The sequence below is a fragment of the Netta rufina genome (assembly GCF_964035555.1).
Source record: "Netta rufina genome assembly, chromosome: 1".
NCBI lineage: Eukaryota > Metazoa > Chordata > Aves > Anseriformes > Anatidae > Netta > Netta rufina.
In genome coordinates, this window is record NC_140123.1 from 27,743,271 (window position 1) to 27,766,489 (window position 23,219).

A 23,219-nucleotide genomic window follows, 5' to 3' on the forward strand; every position below is an offset into this window, starting at 1 on the left:
GGGCACATAGGGGAACAAGCTGTCATGTTTTCAACACACAGAGTTTTCGTGATCCACTCTGCTCAGCCAGGCACCGCGTCTCAGCCAGCACCTGGGATCATCAGCTTGCGTCTGGTCACAACTCTACCAACACCAAACCATAACGACAAGCGTCTGCATTTCCTCTGAGATGGGCAGAAACCCTCTGAAACTGCGCTAGAAAACCCCACCACACCATTGCACCTCTGGCACAACTTTGCCGTGGCTCAGCCAGCCCTACTCAACCAGCGGCTCTCCTACTACGTACCCATTGCAGCTACAGCTCTGTACGGTACAGGGTATGAGGCATGCTGAGGTATGGCATTAGCAGCGCATTAACATCACCTCAGCTTCACGCATAAAGAAGGAAGTCTGACTGCAGCACATAACAAATGCTGTTTTGTGTTGGACAGATCCTAATGCTGAATCCATTCAGTTGCACGTAACACCACCCAGCCAAAGGAGGGAAAAGCAGCCATCGTAAGAAATCCCCAAAAGACTATAGTGAGGGAACCCACGGCTCCAGCACTAGCTCTGTTCTGAACACGCCAGCAGCCAGCTTTTATCCTTTGGGCTGAGAGAAAAATGGTGTTTTTTATGCTGGCTTCTAAGTGACAAATCTGTAAGCAATGCCTTAAATTCCTACAAACCTTCCCCTTTGGGACTATCAAGAAGGGCACACCCTTCTCTCCTTCCCCCCCTCAAAAAATAATAAAAAAAAAAAGGACATAAAACTGCTGCCACTTGGGCTCTAACATGCTTTGAGCAGCCCCAATAAGCATACGTACATCCATGCAGCTAGGTCTGATTATTCAAATCCTGTTGCCTAGTATTAACTCCCAAATCTATATTTAAGCACCTAAGTAGGCATTACTACAGCTTTCCAAAGATCCTAAGCACCAAGAGCTCTTGTTAAGAGCTTGTCGAAGTAGTGACCTTCTAACGAATCAGTTTAAACAAAAACATTCACCTTGCTCCCAGTGCTGCAAAATTCAGGGCTTTCATACACAGCTAAAGCTCCCAAACCTCTTCCAGTGAGGGCACAACTTGTGAGGGTGCCCTGTCTTCCGTACCAAAACCCTGGACTGATGCAAAGAAAATACACAGATGGGCTGTTTCTAAAAGCCTGCGGTGAATTCAGTGCCTTGGTTTTAGAAAAAGACTTGAAGCAGAGCAGCATGCAGGCTTTCTGGGTCTCTTCAGGCAGCTCCCAGCATCATTAGCATGTAGGAAGGATGGTATTTATTAAGTAAAATGTAACTTGGCATTGAACTGAAAATTAAAACTATTCTAGGACTGAATGGAAATACTTTGAAATAATTCTTGCTTTCTCCATTCCAAAGCCAGGAAGCCTCTGAAGATTTCCACAGAAATTTGAACCTTGCTGCTCTTACAGTTAAAAAAAAAAAAAAAATCAAAGAGCTGCTTCTCCCTTCCACGACCCCAGTCTCATCCTTTCCCAGACAAGCAAACTCACATCCTACAGCTTAGCATAACACAGCAACAATACTCTAAGTCATAGAAAAAGGCCAGCTTTTACTTTTTTTCCTTTGGTGCAATTCTCATTTGAAATAGTTTGCATGTGAAGCCAGTATTTTACCTTTGTTCCAAACTTTCCTCCTTCCTACATCGATTACAAAGAAATACAGGGGAAAAACAAAGACAGGAGCATATTGATAGGGCAAATAACTACCAAAGTAATGGTTGTAAATGGGAGAAAACAAGAAAGAATTCAATGAACAATATTTTTTAAATGAAACAATAAAGATGATTAATGAAAGATGGTATTCCAAATACCATCCAAACACCAGTGTATAATGAGCTACCAAAATGAAACGTTACTGTCTCAGTAACAGCTTTTAAAAATTAAAGCTGTGTCAGGATTTTTGAGCTATGAAAGCATTTCAAGTTTTCAAGAACGTAAAAGATGAACAAACCTGTGAAGATACACATCAAATGGGAAGTGAGTAAGAACTGGAATTAGTCTTAATATATTCTAAGGTCAGAAGATTAGTTTCAAGTTTAAAAGATGATTCTGATAAGCTACATTTTAAACGCACGTTCTATTAGATCTATACTTTTCAGTTCCTTCTTTTGTTCCTAAAAAAGATCCGCATAAGCATGGACACACATGAAAGTATGATCTTTTTTATTTAAAATGCAACTTTCCGGTGACATGACTACTTTGCACCAACAGTATTTCGTTCATTTCATTTTCTTCATGTCAAGTTAAGCACTTTCCCAAGTCTCACATCTCTCGAAGAAATTCCTCCTTCTCGTCAAAATAATTCCGAAACCACTCAATGTGTTCGATCTTCTGTTTAACACTGAGGTATGGGTTTTTTGAAAGCCCGCAGATGACAAGTTCCATGAAGTGGCGAATAGGTCCTTCCTTGGGAAAGTCTTTGAGGTGTTTCTCCAGAAAGATATGTTCGTGAAATTCAGCATCATCATCCATCCCTACCAAAAGGAACACAAAATGACAAAGTCATTATCATAATACAACAGTGAATTTAACAAAATAAAAAAATACAGCCTGTAAATAAACCTTTAATTAGTAAAATTAATGGTTCTGTGCCGTTTAATCCTTTTGCATTAAACAAACCACGAAGTGTAAGAAACTTCAGAATTCTAAGATGTTAATTTCTCCCTCCACACAGAAAACGTCAGCATATATCCTATCCATCTACCATATTATCTCCACTTTGTGCTCCCGTTTACAAGGATATCTAATAGTAACACTGCTGAAGGCTGATGCCAAAAATCAATCTTCTTGAAAAAAAAAAGTTTGCTCAATACATGAAACCTTTATTCATAAGGTGTATCACCTTTTAGACTCTCAACACTTTTAATAAACTATTTTTAAAAAGAATTGATCGTGTAATTCTACAGAGGGTTGAAGAATACAAACTCATCTTGAATGAAGGAGGCAACTTCCTGAAGTATCTGATACAGAACTGTTACAAAAAACTTGCATGTTCATTGCAAGTCACAGTTTTAGCACTCCAGTGCTACCAAATGGGTAGGGGAAACTGCTTTCCTAATGCTTTTCAAATCTGTGAGTATATTCTGATGCAAAAATGTTGTCTATCACACCAGCTGCTACTTGTAAGTAGTGACCAATGCAAAAAATGTTGCATTCAAAAGCGTTCAGTTGCACAGAAACATAGAACAGGGGATTATTGTAGATCTCTGATCAAATATAGCTCAGATCCTCTGGCAGTTTTTTGTCCTCCATCCTGTGGATTTCAGCTGTAGATGTTCATGTGATGATGCTAGCATACACGAGAAGACTTAGAGCACAAATTCATTCATATAGAAGAAAAAAAGGTTGCTTCTGCAGTTCCTGAGATTTAATAAAATAAAAAATTAAAAAAAAAAAAAAAAAAAACACAGAAAAATGGGATTTGCAATTGAAACATTTTCCTTCAGTTAGAGATGTATGAAAATCTTTACTTGATCCTAATCTGCTACGTATTTGTAAATGACACTTGCAACTTTGGGTAAAAATTTATCAGAGAAAACTATTGCACATGAACTCTTCCACACAACAAAAATGGGAAGTCTACGCCACGGATGTACATTTTTTCCCTATAGTAGCTAAGGTATGATATGTTATTTGCCAACATTAAATCATCAGAATTAAAAATGAGAAAATGAAGCCAGCTCAGTCCCAGGCTTCCTTATATGTTAAAGTTTCTTCAATTTTAGGTGTATAATACTGGGATGGAGAAGACTCTCAACCTGTGTTATCGCATTCATTAAGTTTGCATTCTGTCTTTCCTCCATTAGGTAGTGCACTGCCTGAAGGAGCTGGGAAACACATCTATTTTTCCCTGCACATCTTTCCCAGAAATATGTGCAGTGTCTACCAGTGCCAGCTACACGCCACTCATCCTCTTCGTCTTTGAAAGAGAAAGTATATTTCTTTCTTCCACAAGCTTTCTCCTGTTTCTGATATGTTAAATAAAAAAGATCACAGCAGCTTCAGAACTTGTATTTCTAAGATGCTTGAAAAGCTACATCTACTTAGAGAAGCACAGAGATGATCTTTTTACCATGCCACCCACACTGACCTTCCCCCAGCCCAGGGAGGTGGAATCTCCCCGTACCTAGATGCTGATGGTTGCGTTCACAAGCTACCATCCTTTCCAGATTTCATGCTTCTGTTGGTCACAAAAATCCAAGAGAAATAAACCAATGAACCCACTGCTGAAAGAATCTGAATAATGCTGCCAGTAAGTGTGGGCTCTTCTCATGCTCTTCTTTTGGACATAAAGGGTAGAGGAAGAGAGTATGTCTAGTTAATAGTTTCTCCAATTTTCATCTCTAATCTAAAGGAAATTAAATCATTTACAGTCTCACACAAAAATTCAGGTCAGGAGGAACATTACATCATCTGTTGTGATCTCTCATTTGTCAAAGACATGATACATGGTTTGGGGATGAAGTGCTACGTCCAAATACTTCAGCTAGACCACATGTTTCAGTCCTCAGAAAAGTAAAGCATGCATCACAAAGAGACCACAACTGCCCAAAGCATCAGAGGACGAGACCTCTGGTGGGAACTGATTAGCTGAGATACTTTCGCATGACTGCCCCACTCCCAGCAAGTCACACCTCCTGCTGCAGGGGACGAACAAGCCTGTCCCTCACCCTCTCTTCAGCTGTCCTCAGAAACCTCATTTGAAAGGACGTGCATGGTGGGAGCCTAAAGCAGAGGATTTTCTTTATCAATTTCAAAGCAAAAAGTCACTCTCAACCTCCTATTTCCAATTCCATGTGTACTGCAGAAGAGAAAGTCTATAAAAATTTCTTTAGCTAACACATTAACCCTTCCAAAGGGTCAGCCTTCCCTTAAAGGCAACATCTCAAATGCAAATAGGGTGTTTTATAGGGTGTCTACTCTTATAGGGTGTCTTGATGGCAAATTTTCAGTAAATAGAGGACCAAATATTTTCCGAGCAAGATAAATCATGCCCTGACAGTAGGCCCCTAGAACAGACCAAAAATAAGCAAAACAATCCCTTCCCCTAAAATGACTGCGTAACATTTGCCACCTCTGTTGGTAAACTGCCCCAATGCTGGGAAAAGCATCTCAGCAAAACAGACGGAGCAGGACCTGGCAATCTTTTGCCTACAAAAGCCATCAGAGGCAACCGAGACAGTGATTTTCTACAACTTCCACTACACCTATTGCTTATGCCATAACTATCTCTGGCGTACCAGAAGCATTTGTTCCTCAGGATGGGTTGCTAAAGCAAAGCAGCACCAATAACACGTGCTGGCCCTCCTAACCACTGCACTCCTCAGGATTTGAGTCATCGAGGCATGAATACACAGGCATCATTTTAAAAGGTCAGAAATCAACTTCTTCCCCAACTTTTTGCCACGGCAAATGACGGAGTGGAGCTAACCCTGCTAGAAGCAGAAGAGGCAACCAGACAGGAGGAGGAGCGAGAATGATGTTATGCAAGCCATGCTACTGGTTTGCTAATCTGGTAAAAATTAATCAGAGGCAGGAGAAAAGGAAAGAAAAAAAAAAAAGATAGTTTGCTGCCTAACAGTGACTTCAACTGTATCAGAAAAGGGAAAGAAACGCAGGCAGGAGCTGACAACAGGGCAAGGGGGAAGACTTACTGGCTGCTGCAGCAAGCCAGTAAGTCTAGCCACGTCTTCAGATGTTCCTATTAGGGCCAGACAAGTTTTAAACATCATGACCTGCCCTGATGCCTCAAAGCTCAGCACAGTGTCTTGGTAAAGCACTCAGACGAGAACACTGGAGATGCTCTGAAGCCAAGAAAAGCAGTTATAAGCTGTCTTCCTTATTTTTCATATTTCATTTAAAACTTTAAAGGCTTTCATAACGCTAGAAGTTGAACACACAAGCTTTCTCAACAGAAAATTTAATTACAGAGATGTTTTCAGAGCCCCTTGCTTCTGCATAAAAGAAAAAAAAAATAATCACACATTTCTTGATAGAGAACAAGCTGAGGGAGCTCACTGCTACCTATTGAGGGAGCTCACTGCTACCAAACTGCAGAGCTAACGGTGGGAAGGGGCATCTTTCTTCTGCAGAGCCACTGACGGTGCGGTGTGTGGAAATAACTGGAAGGAGGTTCTCAAGTTTTCGACTGTACTTGGAGGTAGCTGGTCTGAGTACCAGCCTGTGCCAGGACAGAGCTGGCAGCTTGATCGAACCCAATTCACTGCCTTGATATTTCAACCTGAGAGGTGATAGATTTCGGAACGCTCCGCCGGCATTTTCCACATGACCGGTCTTTGTGGACAACTCAATAAAGATTCCTGTCTAACTATCTGTGAAGGCTCTTTGTCCGCGTGCCATCCCAGCCCAGACAGCACGGTTCCGGCCACGCTGCTCCAAACCAGCGGCCGCCAAAGCCGCCCGGTCCGCTGAGGGCCCCAGACAGCAGGGTTCCAGCCACATTACAACAACAGAAAAACCATCGGCCGCAGCGGTTTTCAGCTTGCAAAAACACGACTGGAATATACTTGGACTTCTACATGACGGGACAGATCGATTCTGGGAGCAGCGATTAAATTCTGTGAAGAAACTGCCAAAATAGGATGAGCATAAATACGAAGAGACAATGAAGCACATTATGCAATTTGCAATTCAGCACAGGACAGATTTTCAAAGACTCCCAGCTTCAGATACTAACCTGTTTTGCTTTCAGTGACTGAATCACTCTCAAGTAGTTCTGTTTGATGTCTTTTTTAAAAAAATAAAGAAAGAAACCACTCAATCTCTCCCTGAAATTATGAAACCCCCATTCCTGAAGCGTACACTTGCTTTCTGTAGTCCTTCCTTAACGTGCTCTCTTTTCTCTGCTGGCTTAACTTCAGGGAGGTGGCTTTTTTTGTTTGTTTACTTAGTGGTGGTGGTTGGTTTTTTTTTAATAAATGGAAATAGGATTTTTTTTTTTTTTAATAAATGGAAATAGGAGCAAATACAACGCACAAAGATATCTAGTTAAGATAGATGCCCAGAATGAGTGAATATATAGACTGTTTTTTCCTATGAAACTGATAAACCAGAGAGCAGATGACTGTTTAGCACTCGGCCAGTACTGATACGGAACTGGCAAACAGCTGACTAGGCTTTGGCTAGTCGCCGCATCCGAGAACCACACTGAAGAACAGAATAAGCATTATAAAACCCACGGCAGTCTCGAGAGTCTCCTTCCTCTGCTAGAAGCTTCTTTTTCATAGTAAAAGGTATTACGTAACAGACTTGAATAGCCCTCTGGTGTTGAAAGCACCAGGACAGGGAGGGAGGGAGGGAGAACTCCCGGCGCTGGCAGCAGGCAGCCCTCAGATCAGCCAAACCACCTGCAGGACTTCACCTGAGGAGTGCCAGAATGAGTTCAGCTGAAGAATCTCCGACTTGGAACCGTTCGAAAGCTGCATTTGTTTACTATCACATGCATGATTCATCATCCGAAACACCGTGTTAAAACAGTCAAAGTCTCAGAACACAGACTAATTCCCCAAAATGATAAATACAGACAAATATTAAAAGTTAACGCTGCCCATACCTGCTTCATTGTCAATTGGAAACTCCCACAGTATTCCCTCTTTTGTCCACTGGATCATCTCCTCAAAACCGTTTCGGGGAGGCTGGTCAGTCACTGCTGCAATCTCCTTCGCAAATTCCAGATCCCAAATCGTTGGTGAAGATACTAAAACACAAAAAATTCTTAAAGATCTATCAGCACGCCAAAAATTTCTCGTTGGCTAGCACAATGTATATCCTTTAGCCTTAACCTTTCCAGAGGTGCTTTCAGTTATGCAAATTTTTCTACCTTAGAGGTCAGCATCACTTTTTTTGTGTGAGAATTGTCTGTTGAAATGAAATTTCATTGAACTAGGAAACATCTAAGAAAACAATTCTGAACCAGTAAGGGACAGTATATTTTTAGGCTCCTCACCCAGAGTAAGATTTTTTCACTTTTTTTTTCTTCCCTTTCTGTCTTCCAGCTTGTATATATAACAAATTCTGAACTTGACTGGTGCATTCTGCTACAGCAACCTTGCTTACTACAGCAGTGCTCAGGTACTTCTCAACTCCACTCTCCTTCAGAAAGACAACTCTTAATCTATAAATGATGGCAACCCCTTCCCCAACCATCTTAGGAGGCCTGATTTCTGCTTCCTGGGCTTGAGAAATCCTGATGTCCTATTTTTCTGTCAGTCCAACAGCACCTTTAGGGATGTATCTAACCTGCTAAATAAATCCGAGTGTATTTTTAAAATCCAAGTGCATTCACATGGCAGCAGTCACTCTCAGGGAGTTCCTGCCCCTCCACCCTCGGAGAACTGGTTATGAGCCCAGACTGAACCGCATCCCTGAAACGAAGGGAACACAAAGGGAACAAGCTGTTACCACAGGACAGGGAGGAACAGCTGGGAGTGCCTTGGGGTGCTGTTTCATGAGCTGGCCTAAGTCCTGCTCCCCTCTGTTTTCTTGTCTTCCCGTTACCAATTCACCCTAATCTCCCCAGGACAGAGATTTTGGTGTGAATTCAAGTGTTACAGTCCATTTGAAGTGGATTATGGCCAATCAGTTATGATTTTACTACTCTTAAGTATTTGAAACGAAGACATAATTTCATTTTTGGCTCCGTGGCTTACAACTCATATTTTAAAAAAATAAAAATCTTCCCTCTCCTTTTAAGAAAACATTCAAAGTGCAAACAGTATTTTTGTATGCTGGAAAGCGTTTTCATTTTTTGCATCAAATCAGAAGATACTTTTTCAAATTACTTCTTACTTAGCAGGGAAAATTGCAGAACTATATTCCCCAGCTGCCTACTTTGATTTGAGGGCCGGAGGCAGGAATAAACAGATAAAAGACAACATGAGAAAATGATACCAGAATTAAATTATTGTCCACATCTTAAATAATACCTTTTAACAACGTGCTGCTAATGAATCTTCTAATAGAGGAGAGATGAAACTTATGTTCTCAAGCTTGCAGTAAAGGTCATAAATAAATGGTATTTTCACCTCTGTGCAACTGAAAATAATACTGAGATTTTACACTAACAGTTATGAACTATTTTTTCAGGATGCCAATTTACTTCATTAACATTCACGTTTTCCAAATAAATATTCATTATGTAACACAGAGCTTGCTTCTCTGTCATTTATAAATAATATGTTAACTCATGATCTCAGCTAACACGAGCCAAGAAAAGTGAAAGCAGATGAATCAAGGTATCATGTATCATGCTGGTATTTCCTGAGATTAAGGCTTCTTTTTTGGGGGAGGGAGTTTGTCAGGCTTAGTCAGTAAGCCATTTAATAAGCTTTCTGGCTTAGAATATATGGTAGATTTCCTCAAGGCTACCTGGAATAAAACAGGGAAATGCCACATAAAAAAGCTGAAAGAACCTTATTTCTTTCTATCTACTTATAAAGCCAATAAAGTCCACTTGCTCTCTTACACCGTTTCTAACAGAACTGGACCATGCAAAAATTTTGTATCTTCACTTTTTATTTGGTGTGACGACCACGTGCCAACATGTCTACACTGTGCCATGCAAAAAAGAGAGATTAAGCTCTCATCATTTGACCTCAGTAAATTTGTTTCAACTCAAATATCAATTACTTGAGTACCACTTTGGTATGGATAACTAAAATAAAACAAACAAAAAACAACAACAACAAAAACCCAAATCCTGCAGCATTCACTGTGGTTTTATCTGAAATAGAGACAGATTTTTAAGGAAGTTGACTGCCTTAAAAAAAACAGCAAACTGAATTCCATTTTAATAAGCAACTTTCGTAGTCCACCACAGAGGTGGCTACACTCAGAAAGCTCACAGCTGCTTGAAAATAGGCAAATAGCCCCATGTGACATTTTCCTAGAGAAATCAAATAAACCAATTAATTTCTCCCTGTAGTTTCAAATAAAAAAAAAAAAAAGGAGCGAGAGAGAAAACTACTAAGCTGGAAGCTGACAAAAATTAATAATCTTACTCTTGAAACAGAAAAAAAAAAAAAAAGAAAAGAGTTCCATTTTCTAAGCTACCAGAGAGGAAGAATGCTATTTCTTTTGCACATGTTAGCTTTCTATACAGTTCTAAGTCATTACACTGCAATAATGCATTTTTCCAAAGCATCTCAGGATAGTTTAGAGCAATTAGCGTACCAGAGATTAGTGTAGGAATGCAGTTTCATTGTTCAGAAGGCAAAAGCGAGGGAGAGACTTTAAATTTCTTGCCCATAATCACACACCCTTAGCCAAAACCCAGTCTGTGTTAAAGCTGAGTCATACTTCACGTGTGAAATCCATCCCCCTGATGTGGCAACTGAGACTCTTCCTGCAGAGATATATGGAGGTGGGTCATATCCATTTCACCAGTCTTCTTTTAGTTTAATCTCACAGGAGATTTGGTGTGGATTTTAAGTATTCATGTGTGAAACACTAGCCACAGTAGGTAAAGCAAGGTGTTGTTTGTTGGGCGCTACAGGATCTTTTAAGCAACCCACGTAACACCAGATGAAAGAAGCCCACAAAGCAACCAGGCTTACAGTAGAGTTTGTTTCACACACTGCTTTGGCACAGCCACCTGTAGAGCTAGCTTGTTTCCCTGACACCACACAGCCTTGTGTTTCTTTGCCATTAAATGAATTCAACAAGTTTGCAAAATGAACGAACACACCAACGGAGCCCACATACCTGTTCTCCAGACTGGTTTAAGGCTCTCCAGAGCAATCATAGTGACAAAGAGTTGGTTTTACCCTTCAAAGTTCAGTAAGAGAATGTTCTAATTAATACAGAAAACACCAACGTGTGACCCTGTGTGGAAGTTTTGTTCATTAAAAAGCAGAGTTCCATTAAAGTATATTTTTTACAGGTCTGAAAGCAGGAAGTTAACAGGTCATGAGTCTCTTTCACAACAGTGAATCCCTTGATATTCTAAAAATTCAGAACTTGGCTTCATTGGCTTTTTCATTATTGAATTTCCACTAACCTGTTTTCAGCGCGCTTTCCGTTTCTGGAGGAGCCTTAGTGAATATATTAAGCCTCTTTCCTTCTCTAAGACTTCTATAAACAAAAGAGAAAAACGATATTTAGTATTTCGCAACACTTCACAACACTGCCAGATACAAAATTTAAAAGCACAAAATATTCTTATGATCTAACAGATCTCTGGAGAAAAAAAAAAAAAAGAGAGAGAGAGAGAGATAGTGACTCTCTTTAAATCCTCAGGCTTTTAACCACAGAGTGTTTATGACTGGATTATTACTCTGTAACAGAGCTTCCCAGAACATTTCTATGTGAAAGAATGAGCATAAATCAATTATATTCGCAGTCATTTTTCACTTAAATATTTACAAATCTGAATGAAGTTAAACAGTATCAAACTACAGTCCTTAAACAATTTCACAAAGTTGCAACTAAAAAGGAAATTTGGTGATTTGTTTTTTTTCTGTAAATAATATTGCACAATTCAGGAAGAGAAAAGGCAACAGCGTAATGATACAATTCCTGCTTTCTGACATAAATAGCCTTTTTGGAAGATTACACAGCCACCTCTCGTGCCACATGGCAAACACACAAAACCTGGCTGTATGATATATTCTAAATAGCATCACCCTGGTGCTCTCCTTTCCAAGTATAAAAATATTTTATTCTGACCATCTATTTTTAAACATATTTATCTCCAGCATTAGCCTACACTAAAAAATAAGCTCAAAAATTCCAAGGGTTCAACAATTAATCAAGATAAATTCTCATACAAATGGAAACAAAGAGAAAACAATGCCTATACTGTAAAACACTGAACTTCAGAACAAATGATCCTTTTAATCACGCGATCTTCTTTATTAGTGCAGACCTCCACTGAGATTCTAATAGTTCCTACTTTAACACATATTTATTGCTACCTTGGCAACACCTGCCTTTCTTGACCATAAAAATTTCACCTCTCTGTTTTTACTGCTGATTTCTGATGGCCACAACTACTTCTTGCAAACCTGCTCTTGTCATATTACATTTTACTGATGTAACTACCCTGGATCTATTCCAGCATAGAGCAATCTAATTACACAGCCTTGAAAGAATGTTGATTTAGGATTATATTTTCCTATCTGTGTGTAACTCCCAAAAACATTGGCTGAAGATACAAGCATGGCTTGGAAGAACATTTTTTTTAAAATGACTAGTTCAAATTACTATAAAGCAACATCATCCCGTTCATTGAAACGCACTATCACAGAATCACAGAATCACAGAATTTCTAGGTTGGAAGAGACCTCAAGGTCATCGAGTCCAACCTCCAACCTAACGCTAACAGCCCTCCACTAAACCATATCCCTAAGCTCTACATCTAAACGTCTTTTGAAGACTTCCAGGGATGGTGACTCCACCACTTCCCTGGGCAGCCTGTTCCAATGCCTCACAACCCTTTCAGTGAAGAAGTTCTTCCTAACATCTAACCTAAAACTCCCCTGGCTCAACTTAAGCCCATTCCCCCTCGTCCTGTCACCAGGCACGTGGGAGAACAGACCAACCCCCACCTCGCTACAGCCTCCCTTGAGGTACCTAAAAAGAGCGATAAGGTCACCCCTGAGCCTCCTCTTCTCCAGGCTGAACAAGCCCAGCTCCCTCAGCCGCTCCTCGTAGCACTTGTTCTCCAGGCCCCTCACCAGCTTCGTCGCCCTTCTCTGCACCCGCTCAAGCACCTCGATGTCCTTCTTGTAGCGAGGGGCCCAAAACTGAACACAGTACTCGAGGTGCGGCCTCACCAGAGCTGAGTACAGGGGGACGATCACCTCCCTAGCCCTGCTGGTCACGCTGTTCCTGATACAAGCCAGGATGCCGTTGGCCTTCTTGGCCACCTGAGCACACTGCTGGCTCATATTCAGCCGACTATCCACCATCACTCCCAGGTCCTTCTCTGCCTGGCAGCTCTCCAACCATTCCTCTCCCAGCCTGTAGCTCTGCTTGGGGTTATTGCGCCCCAGGTGCAGGACCCGACACTTGGCCTTGTTGAACTTCATGCAGTTGACCTCAGCCCATCGGTGCAGCCTATCCAGATCCTCCTGCAGAGCTTTCCTACCCTCGAGCAGATCGACACACGCACCTAACTTGGTGTCATCTGCGAACTTACTGAGGGTGCACTCGATGCCCTCGTCCAGATCATCGATGAAGATATTAAAGAGGACCGGCCCCAGCACCGAGCCCTGGGGGACGCCACTAGTGACTGGCCTCCAACTGGACTTGGCTCCATTCACCACGACTCTTTGGGCCCGGCTATCCAGCCAGTTTCTAACCCAACGAAGCGTGCGCCAGTCCAAGCCAAGAGCAGCCAGTTTCTTGAGGAGAATGCTGTGGGAGACGGTGTCAAAAGCCTTGCTGAAGTCAAGGTAGACCACATCCACAGCCTTTCCCTCATCCACCCAGCGCGTCACTCTGTCATAGAAGGAGATCAGGTTCGTCAGGCATGACCTGCCTTTCATAAAGCCATGCTGACTGGGCCTGATCGCCTGCTTCCCCTGCAAGTGCTGCATGATGACTCTCAGGAGGATCTGCTCCATGAGCTTTCCTGGCACTGAGGTCAAACTGACAGGCCTGTAGTTTCCCGGGTCTGCCCTCCGGCCCTTCTTGTAGATGGGCGTCACATTTGCTAGCCGCCAGTCACTAATTCCATTTAAACATCTTCTTCCTAACCCGTTCTTTGCATATTATCAATAGATAAGTACACCTGACAGAATTTCAGAGATGCAGAAGGAAACTTGGGAGTGAAACTGCCACCAGCTTGTTCATTTCAGAGATGTTAAAAAATCTTTTTAAGATTTTTTTTTAAAGTATTGTTCCGAAGTTATATACCACAGAGAATTTCATCACACAAAGAAGGTGAGATGGCTCCTCAGATACCATAAATATAATAAATGTTCTCAAATGCAAGTGAAATCTGCTTTACTATGCAGTATATTAATAAATGAAAATCTTATCAAAGATACAATATACACTGTGTGAACACGTAGTAGTTCAAGCTTTCAGCATATACTTACAGATCATATTATTTCTATTCTTTCAAACTTGGAAAATCTTTTAATCCAACACCTTAAATCAACTATTTCTCAGTCAGTCAAGAATCACAGCTTAATAACAAAATGACTTTCACCTGACTACCAACCCTGTCTGATAATTATCCCTGGATTAAAAATATCTATCTATGGAGCTATTATTCAGCAACTGATAATGAGGGCTGTCCCCTTGCTCCTTAAGCAGTTCATAGCAGAATGAATGGAATGAATGAAAATCCCAGAGCAGAAATATCTAAGCTACCAAGGGCTTGGTCTATAACCTCGTTCCACTTCTTTCTTTCAGCTTCCAACAAAAGCAGCACCTCTTGCTCTTTACATCACAGAAGGATGTTCCTGGTCTTATAACAACAAGTCCCAGGACATACTGCACACCTTCTAACATACCTTAATGGTTTGGTAGCTCAAGAAAAAGGAAGTTAGGCAGAAACATCTCAGCAAGCAGGCGAAGTGATTCTAACGACTGGCCACACACACTTTGAGGTTTTTGCACGTTCTGCATGGCTCAGTGCATAAGCTCCAACTAGTTCCTTGTGGGAAGTCATAATTCTCTGTTTATGAAATACTGAACTAGATGTCTCAGCCAAAAAGGGCAGATTGCTGTACATCTACACACCTACAACTTTATGCTTTTTTTTTTCTTAGTTATGCAAATTCTTTCTTCAGGATTATCCACCCTAAACACAAATTATTCCCTCAGCTTCCAGCCTCTAACCCCAAGAAAAAGGTGTCAATTTGCACGTTCATGATTAAAGTTAATCTCACTAAAAACAGAACCGCAAGAGAAAGAAGACACTGAGAAGGAACGTGATCATGAGCTGCCACGGGAAAATTAAAAGAACGCAGGCATGAAAGCACAGCTTATAGGAGTAAAAAGCACTCCTTAATGAATGAAGAAATAGACGTGCCAGGTAAAAACAGCGGCAGGAGAACTTTATGAAGTAGCCTGAAATCACCATGCGAATTATGAAGTTCATTTTACAGACAGTTATAATATCATGGGCAATCAAGATGAATAAATAAATAAATAAAAACACTCAAAATCTCTTTAAAACCCCAACAGAACACATATTTTTTTCTGAACAGGACGTTTATCAGTTTTCCATTAGATGAAAGTAAGACTTCAAAGCACCCGTTTCACAAAAAGTTAGCAAAGCGATATAAAATTATATTGTACGTGAGAATTATTTAAACTGGTTAAAACAGAAATGCAATTACCTTTCAGCACCACGCATTTTTTAAAGAAATTAAAATCTAGTATCAGAAAAGCATTAATATGTTGATTACCTTGTTAACATTAACCAATGTGTTCTCACAGAAGTTGATTTCAATGTTAACAGCACTTCTTGAAAAATAATTTTAAATTTCCTTTAAAACTTGAAGCATCGTGGTACCGTAAATACATGGGACTAAATTTAAAATATTCCTCATTAGTAATTTTTTGCACACTCCTCCTCTGGGCAATGGAAGATAACATAACAAAAAATACCTTCTTGAGTCAAAAGAGCGAGATGAGAGTCTCTCAGGCTTGAGTCTTTGCCCATCTTCCTCCATCGCCAAGGAAATGCGATTGGATATCATCACACCTCTCTGAGCTGGTGACTGCCTTTTAATTGACATTTCTGAAATAACATTGCTGAAATTAAAAATGTAAAAGTAAAAAGTCAACAAACTGACACGGGAATGAAGCTTGTCACACGTATCAATCAGAAAATCTACTTTCCATAGGTTTCATAATTATACATTCCTCACCAAATACATCTATTTTTAACTCATCATATACTTAAGTCTTACTCTTTAAAACTATCTCAGTTGTTATATTCTAAATGAAAAGTGCTATTTTAGCCTACAGTGAGGGCTTTCTTTGAAACTTATTAATTTCCAATTAGAAGAAAATTATCATTTATCTGCACACCCATATTCACAGAGTGTATTAGGTTTTGCTTAAGCACACGAGAAACTTCTCTGGATACAAGGAATATCCTGAAATAAGGAAGTAAAAATAACCAATTTTTTTGGAGAGGAGTCAACGCTGCCCAGGGACAGAGCTGTGCTGCTGCAGCCTGAAAAGAAGCTTGCCTTCACACATCAGCTGACACGGGTCAATCATGCCACCCTAATAAGTAGGTCACCTTTCCTGATCCACTGCAATCTGTTGCATTGCATAATCATGTTACAGCACTACCAGGCCACATCTTCCTTCACAATTCTGTAGCCAAAATCATGCTGGAAGAACTAACGCTCCTATCTTTTCCAGTGCACTTTGCAGCACTTGTTCTGAACGTAAAGGATGAAACACACAGCCTGCCTGCCCCCTTATATGTTGTGTCTGTGGGTTGGTAAAGACCGAGGTGGTTATTCCTCCTTTCCTAACTGCTTCCGATAACGTGCAGACATCCAAAACTGCAGTGCTCAAGTTTGAAGACATCAAGGTTGTCTCAAAAAACAAAAACAGGCTGAGTAAAAAACACTGTGTATCCATTTTATGAAAAGCTTTATTAATTCAAACTATGCTTTTGATATCTTAAGTTAAAAGGGATTTTATTAGCAAGAAATACTTCTCCAAAACTGTAAAAGCTAATTGCCACAGCAACGCAATAAGGCTTTGTCTTCAGCGTTAGATGTGGTTTTGAATGGCAGAACAAGAGTAGCACAGCTCTTCAAGTACCTGCTCTGAAAGACAGGCATCCAAAAATAAGCTTTAAATCACTTCATTTTAATCTTAAAGGAAAAACCACCTCTGACGACTTGCGCCTCTCACACTACAAATTGCCCTCCGCAGTGCCTGCTGGCAGCAGCGAGCTGGTGTAGGGCCAGCGACCCGACACGCTTCCAAGGGTCAGGCAAATGTAAATCCTAAGGTCAGCCCCACGGGGCCCAGCCCAACAGCTCGACTCGGCTGTGCTGTTCCTGTGCTATGGGGGGGATCAGGCTTCTTCCAAGAAGCTCTCCTCATGACAGAACTCGATTTAATTGGGGTTTTGCACGGGGGGTCATCCTTCCTTCTGGACACGCTATGCCACCCATCTATTAGCACATACAGTCGACGGCATCAGATTGCTCATCAGAAAGTCCCAATGTCACCCCAGCCCTGGTACAGGCGCATTATTGGCAGCAATATTCATCACTCCATAATTAATAGCACCCCTCCGTTCCCTAAAAATAAAACCACAAAGACATTTTCATTGCCTTCTATAATGAAAAACAGCAGGTTATAAATTCATATTCCAGCCCCAGAGTATCTACAGTGGTTGGATGTTGCATGATAAAACCTCAAGCCCCACGATGAGGCTAAGAACCTAAGTTCCCGGATCTCTCTGCTTTCCAGAGATGGGATGAGGCTGAGCCTTTATAACAAACACAGGTCCTCTCTCCATCCTGCTTACCAACTGTTAATTATGACCCTAAAAACAAAGATCCAGGAAGCTCGAGATATATTTTAGACTTAAGCTCCAAATTACTTATCTTTTTTTTTTTTTTTTTTACCCAAAACAGGAGCTGAAATTTCAACTTGCGTTGCCACTGGTTTTATTTTGGTATAGAGCTGTTGTAATTTCCACTGCGTTAAACTTCATTCCACACCAAAATAAATAAATTCCTGTGTCATTAATATTTTCCTCTCCTTGTGAACAGGCTGTCCTCGGGACGGCTACAAAACAAGGCAGAGAGACAGCTGTGTACAACAGTGACCTCTGGAGGTCAGGCCACGATACTGGAAAAGAAATAGTACAAATCAAAAGATTTACAAAATATACATTTGATACTCTCAAAAATGGCAATAGAGGTCTCTTTTTTTTTTTTTTTTTTTGCCATTGAGCATTATTTGGTTCTAACACTTTTGATGATATCTCATCTTTAAATTGTTTTAAATAAAAGAAGGAATATATATTGGCTTTTATAATTTAATTATATTGAATACAAAAGCTTTATGAAAAGATCAGCAGCCATTATTCTCTTTTTATACAGACATGATTATTTTGTGATAATTCTTATTTGGAAAAAAAAAAAAAAAAAAAAAAAGCAATTGCTTTCTAATATTTTAAAGGCATTTTGTGTGCTTTGTGTGGAGAGAGGTACTTTTGGAAAATGAAGTCATGCCCAAGCAAGACTGAGGGCTACTGGACCTTTTAAATCAACATTTTTAATACTGACCAGAAAGCCAAAAGTACCAAATTAATCTCAGATTCCAGCTAGGAAATGTTGCTGTTAGCCAAGTTTTCAGTCATGACAATCAGCAAGATTTATTTATCTTTCTAGACAACCCATCCACCACTGCTAGTTTCAAAGCGTTACCCAACAACTAAGGAAAAAAACTGACTTTTCAGCGTATGTTAAAAAAAAATAAGATATTTTTCAAGGTGGAAACGAGCTAGTTCACAAAGCTGGCTCAGGGAGTCAAAGAAAGTGCCAACTCAAAGCACTGCAAGCCCATCATGACATTCCTCACCAACTAAAAGGCTGTGTGCAAAAGGAAATTTTTGTAACCAATGCGGCATTTGAATGTCTGCGTTTTTCTACCCAAAGCAATCCATCCGCAAGATGTTAAAACACAGCGCAGTACCATCACATCTTACCACCTCTACCAACTGCATAGAGCCGCACAAGGCAGGGACTTCAACTTTTAAATTTCTTCAGAATTTAACAGCACAAAGCCTCTCTGCTTAGACTGTAACTTCCTCGGACGCTTTCATTTTTCCACAGCAGCCGCAGCTGCATTAGGTCCTTCAGGATAAGCGCAATGGGTGGTTAGAGAGAGACCTCACTGCCAGGAAGCAAAACCACCAAATTTAGAGCGTGTGTATCTTAAGAAAGAGGTGCAGGTGCACATGAGGTTAGCCACCGCACGTATTAGCTTGGTCAGTAACAGCATGACCCTCCAACATCTTCTCTGGAATTGCTGCTGTAATTACACTGAAGCTGACCACCCACAGACTATACCATTATTAAGGCAGTTGTGTACTCTACTCTTCCAAAAACCCCAGGGACAGAGATGGAATAACCTCACTGCTAATGACCAGTGTAATGAATATGTTCCTTACACAAAGCACTCCTCATTTGTTATTCTTATATTAGGAAGCGTCTCACATTTTTTGGTAATACTGAACAAAACCAAAAAGAATGCAGAAACGCATTGATTTTACGTAAAGCATTCAGATCTTTAACCTTCAAAGCTATTCAGTTTGGCTCCAAAAGCCTGTCGAGGGAGAAACTTCCGTCAAGTTCTCAAGGTCTCTCATATTCAGACTGAGAGGAGGTTATGAAAACAGCACACACGCAGCCTTTGGAGATGCCTGTGTATGTTACCTAAAAACGTACCTCAACCTAACAGCACGGACTTCACATGCTTGGAGAGAATTTCACTCTGCTCTCCACAACAACCGTTGGTGGAAAAATCCTGAATTCAGGCTAAAAGGGAAACTTGCAAAGCTTCTCCCTTTTTCTTTGACAACCCCTGAAGAACACACACTTCGTTTAGCCGAGTTTTTCACTGAGCATTGTGCTTCCCAATTACTCGATCTATTTGCAACCATCTGTTGTATTCTTCCTCAGTTTTCACTCCCTTAAAACGCAGACATCCGCAGCAAACATCATTAGTTTGTTGGCCACTCTGCTTGCAGTTCATTGATAAACACACAAAGCACAAACAAATCCCTTACAAATCCCTCTAGCAACCTACATGGTCCAAACTTAAATCCTGGTTTGGGACAAATTCATTTCCACAGAATAAATTCAACGTAAGCTAATAACCATTCTTGCAGTTCACGCTGCAAAGAGGCATAAATAAAGGCTTCGCATTCTTATTTTGCTGAAGATACAGCTTTCTGTTTAGTTCAGCATTTCATCTGGATTTAATGCCTTATTTTCTGAGTAATTATCTGAATACTAGCCGAAAAAAACAGTCTGTGTTTAGCTGTCATCCAAAAGAAGAGCAATATGCACAACTGTTTCAATTTCCAAACAAATGTTTCTCATCTGTTTGAAACCCGCACTGGAAACGGACTGGAGCCAAGAGATGAGTTTCTTGGGTTGACTGGAAAGTTTTGAAAGGAAGGGTGGGGCTATAAATAGAGTTGCTCTAGGTCAGCTCAGTTCTTCAGAGCTGTCATGAAAATTCACCAGTCCAGACAGAGCGTCTGAAACGTCTACAAGTCCCTCCATTACGTGAAAATTTCTGAAACTAAAAAGAAAAGAAAAAAAAAAAAGAAGAAGAAGAAGAAAGAAGCCCTTATTTCACTAGTCTATCCAAGAAAATAATTAAATAATGATCCTGCACAGGAAAACAGTTCAATTTCTGCCAAAATTTATGGAGTAAACGAGACCAATGATAACCCCATTATTCATTAATTCCAAGGACAGCCTGTCTTTTAGGGCCATCTTTCCAACACAGAATCCAGCCACCTTCAAGATGACGATGCCAAATCAAAACTTCAAGTATGACTGAGAACAGCGTTCAGTATACAGACCGTATGTTAATAGTTCCCCCCTTTCTCTGTTTATCTGTGGTTTCTTCGTGTCTTCTTAGTTGTGCAAGTAGTTCTGATTCTGTCTGTTCCTTGCTGCGTGGTAAGGAAGATGCGACTGCAGAAACAGCTTCCACCAGTTCCCGATTCAAAGGTTTGCTTCTGTCAAGAGACACAACAGATATGGAATATAAAAGCATTAAAGCCTAAATATAATAAAAAATGACAATACAGAAATGGCAGTTATGGATGGGGCTTTGGGCAACCTGGTCCAGTGGAAGGTGTCCCTGCCCATGGCGTTGGGTTGGAATTAGGTGATCTTTAAGGTCTCTTCCAACCCAAACCATTCTACAATTCTACGATTTACCACAAGCTACATTTGTAAGCTATGTTCCTTCACAAGGTTCTTTTCTGTATTTGGTAACACCAGTTGATGCTTTATTTTGTCCTAGATAACAACAAAAACAATCTGAAAAAAAAGAAAAAAAAATTGGTTAAGAAGCGCATATGTTATACTTTACCGCTGGGCGTCTTCTGCAGGTCCTTGAAACGTGCTACTTCTACTGTCCAGGCCTTCCAACTTGTCTGTGGCTTGCTTCTTGATCTCTTGCGTTTTTAGCTGTTGAAATTTCTTCTTGGTGGTCACTTCTACTTTCATGTTACCAATGATGTTCAACAACTTCTGCTTTGGTGTTTCTGCTGCACCCTCCGGACTCTTTGATGCCACTTCATTGGTGCTGCCTGTGGAAGTGGTCGATTTGTCCTTCTCTGTAGACAGCACACTGCTAGTGCTGAAGAGTTTCTGAATTTTGCTAGATAATACAGAAAGGTAAATAAATAAACAAATAAACAAACACATCTGAAGTTATGAACAGGCTCCGCAGTTGAATTTTGTAAGCCTACATTAAAAAAAAACAAACATTATTTACAACTGTCTAGGCCTAATTATGTGCAAACTGAGTACGTTAAGAACATATTAAATGTACTTTTGGTTCTTCAAGTAGGGCTAAAGCCCTTATTTACAACCCTTGGCTATTTATGGCTTCTTCAGAACAAAAAGCATATGAACAACTTTATTCCCTCTACAAACAAACTCTTGATTAATCTAGGAACTTAAACAAAATGTTAAGACCACCCAAAATCCCTACATTTTAACATTGTTGCTGGGTTTATTCCGTGCTAGGTACTATGACCTTATAAACGTAAATTTGCATGAGCCTAGGTTAAAAAAAAGTAACAAATTGCACGACTATTCAAAAAAAAAAAATTACTGGTACCTAATACTTAAATTCATTAGTACTATAGAAAACTCACTGGAACTTTTAAAATATCGCAGTAGAGATCACTGCCCCCATGCATAAAAAAAAAAAAAAAAAAAAAAAAAAAAGATTTGGCAACATCAGTGCGTATTCACACCCATGTCCTTTCACATTGATCCTTCACAGAATCACTAAGGTTGGAAAAGCCCTCCAAGATCACCTGGTCCAACCATCCCCCTACCACCACAATCACCAACTAGACCATGTCCCTAAGCATCACGTCCAACCTTTGACCACATCCAACCTTCGCAGTCCTACAAGCATGAAACTTATCAAACCCTACATCGTGCAGCCAGGCACTTGTGCAGCCATACAAGGAACCAGATCCTGCAGTAAAATCACCCGGCTACACACAAAACAGCTTTTTTGGTTATTTTTCCATCTGGAAGAGCTCCCCTGCCTAGCTGACCACATCTCACCACTGCACAGACGCCAAAACCGGCGTGGCGCAGGTGAGCACGGGAAGCTGGGGCAGCAGAGAGCTGCTTAGGATATTGGTGAAACACGGATGCAATTGGATTATTTAGGAAAAAAGTACCATAAAATCCAAAGAACGGCTCTCTTCAACCACATAAAATGAAATATTTAAATCTTTCAATTCAAAACTGCTTTTTAGGAACCGCCTTCAAGTTAATGAAGAAAGAAAAATGGTTCAAAATACTTCAGCTGATCTGCAGCAATTTTGACGTTTTCCCCATCTCTCCCATATAACTCTCAAAAAAATAACAATAAATAACTAGTATTATCAGAGGGCACCTCAGTATTACTCCAGTCACTCCACACTTGATAAATCACTAAATTCCCAGCGTTAAACCCCAAATCTCACTGTTGCAATGCGGCAGGCTAACAGAGGCATGGTTTTGGGGCCACGCTGGTGAGGATCCCTGCTGCCTGACGGGGCTGCCCTCCGCACACCCTCCCCAAACACCCTCCTTTCCATGCCCTCAGGCTGCACAGCGTGTAAAACCACTCAGGGATCCTGCTTACACCGCTGTAAAGCCCTCAGAGCGCAAGACATCCACCTTACACAACCCCCCACAACCCCAAAAGCCGCCAGATCCCCGCCTTATGGATACAGCGAGGGGCTGCGGCGGCCTGCCCGTGGTCACCCGGCAACCCTGTGGGCATTGGGGTCGCGGTGCCCGGCCCGGTACCTGCGAGGCCGCCCGGTGAGGAAGAGGAGGGAGCAGCGGGCGGCTCGCCCGGCCCCGCGGCCCCACATGGCGGCCGCTGCCCGGCCCCGAGCTCCCGGCCCCCGCCGCAGCGCCGCCGGCCGGGAACAGCAGCCCCGAGCCGAGGGTTCCGCCTTGCCCTGTCGCGTTTTTTTGTCGCGTTTTGT

General features: G+C 41.0%; 1 protein-coding gene across 1 annotated transcript; it reads right to left on the reverse strand.

Annotated features, from left to right (window-relative positions):
• Window positions 1-2,150: 2,150 nt before the first annotated feature.
• On the reverse strand, window positions 2,151-23,146 carry MRPS31 (mitochondrial ribosomal protein S31). Its single transcript, XM_084304661.1, has 7 exons — window positions 23,035-23,146; window positions 21,083-21,373; window positions 20,565-20,723; window positions 15,590-15,736; window positions 11,022-11,095; window positions 7,578-7,721; window positions 2,151-2,478 (listed from the first exon to the last, which is right to left on the reverse strand). Exons 1-7 carry the CDS (start codon window positions 23,100-23,102, stop codon window positions 2,267-2,269), a joined length of 1,095 nt encoding a protein of 364 aa, XP_084160787.1. The 5' UTR covers window positions 23,103-23,146; the 3' UTR covers window positions 2,151-2,266.
• Window positions 23,147-23,219: the final 73 nt, after the last annotated feature.

Coding starts and splice junctions, on each gene's coding strand:
- MRPS31 (XM_084304661.1), bottom strand. CDS start 23,102: ATGTGGGGCCGCGGGGCCGGGCGAGCCGCCCGCTGCTCCCTCCTCTTC. Junction 21,374..23,034: donor CTCACCGGGCGGCCTCGCAG/GTACCGGGCCGG, acceptor TGTATTATCTAG/CAAAATTCAGAAACTCTTCA. Junction 15,737..20,564: donor GGGGGAACTATTAACATACG/GTCTGTATACTG, acceptor TTTTAATTTCAG/CAATGTTATTTCAGAAATGT.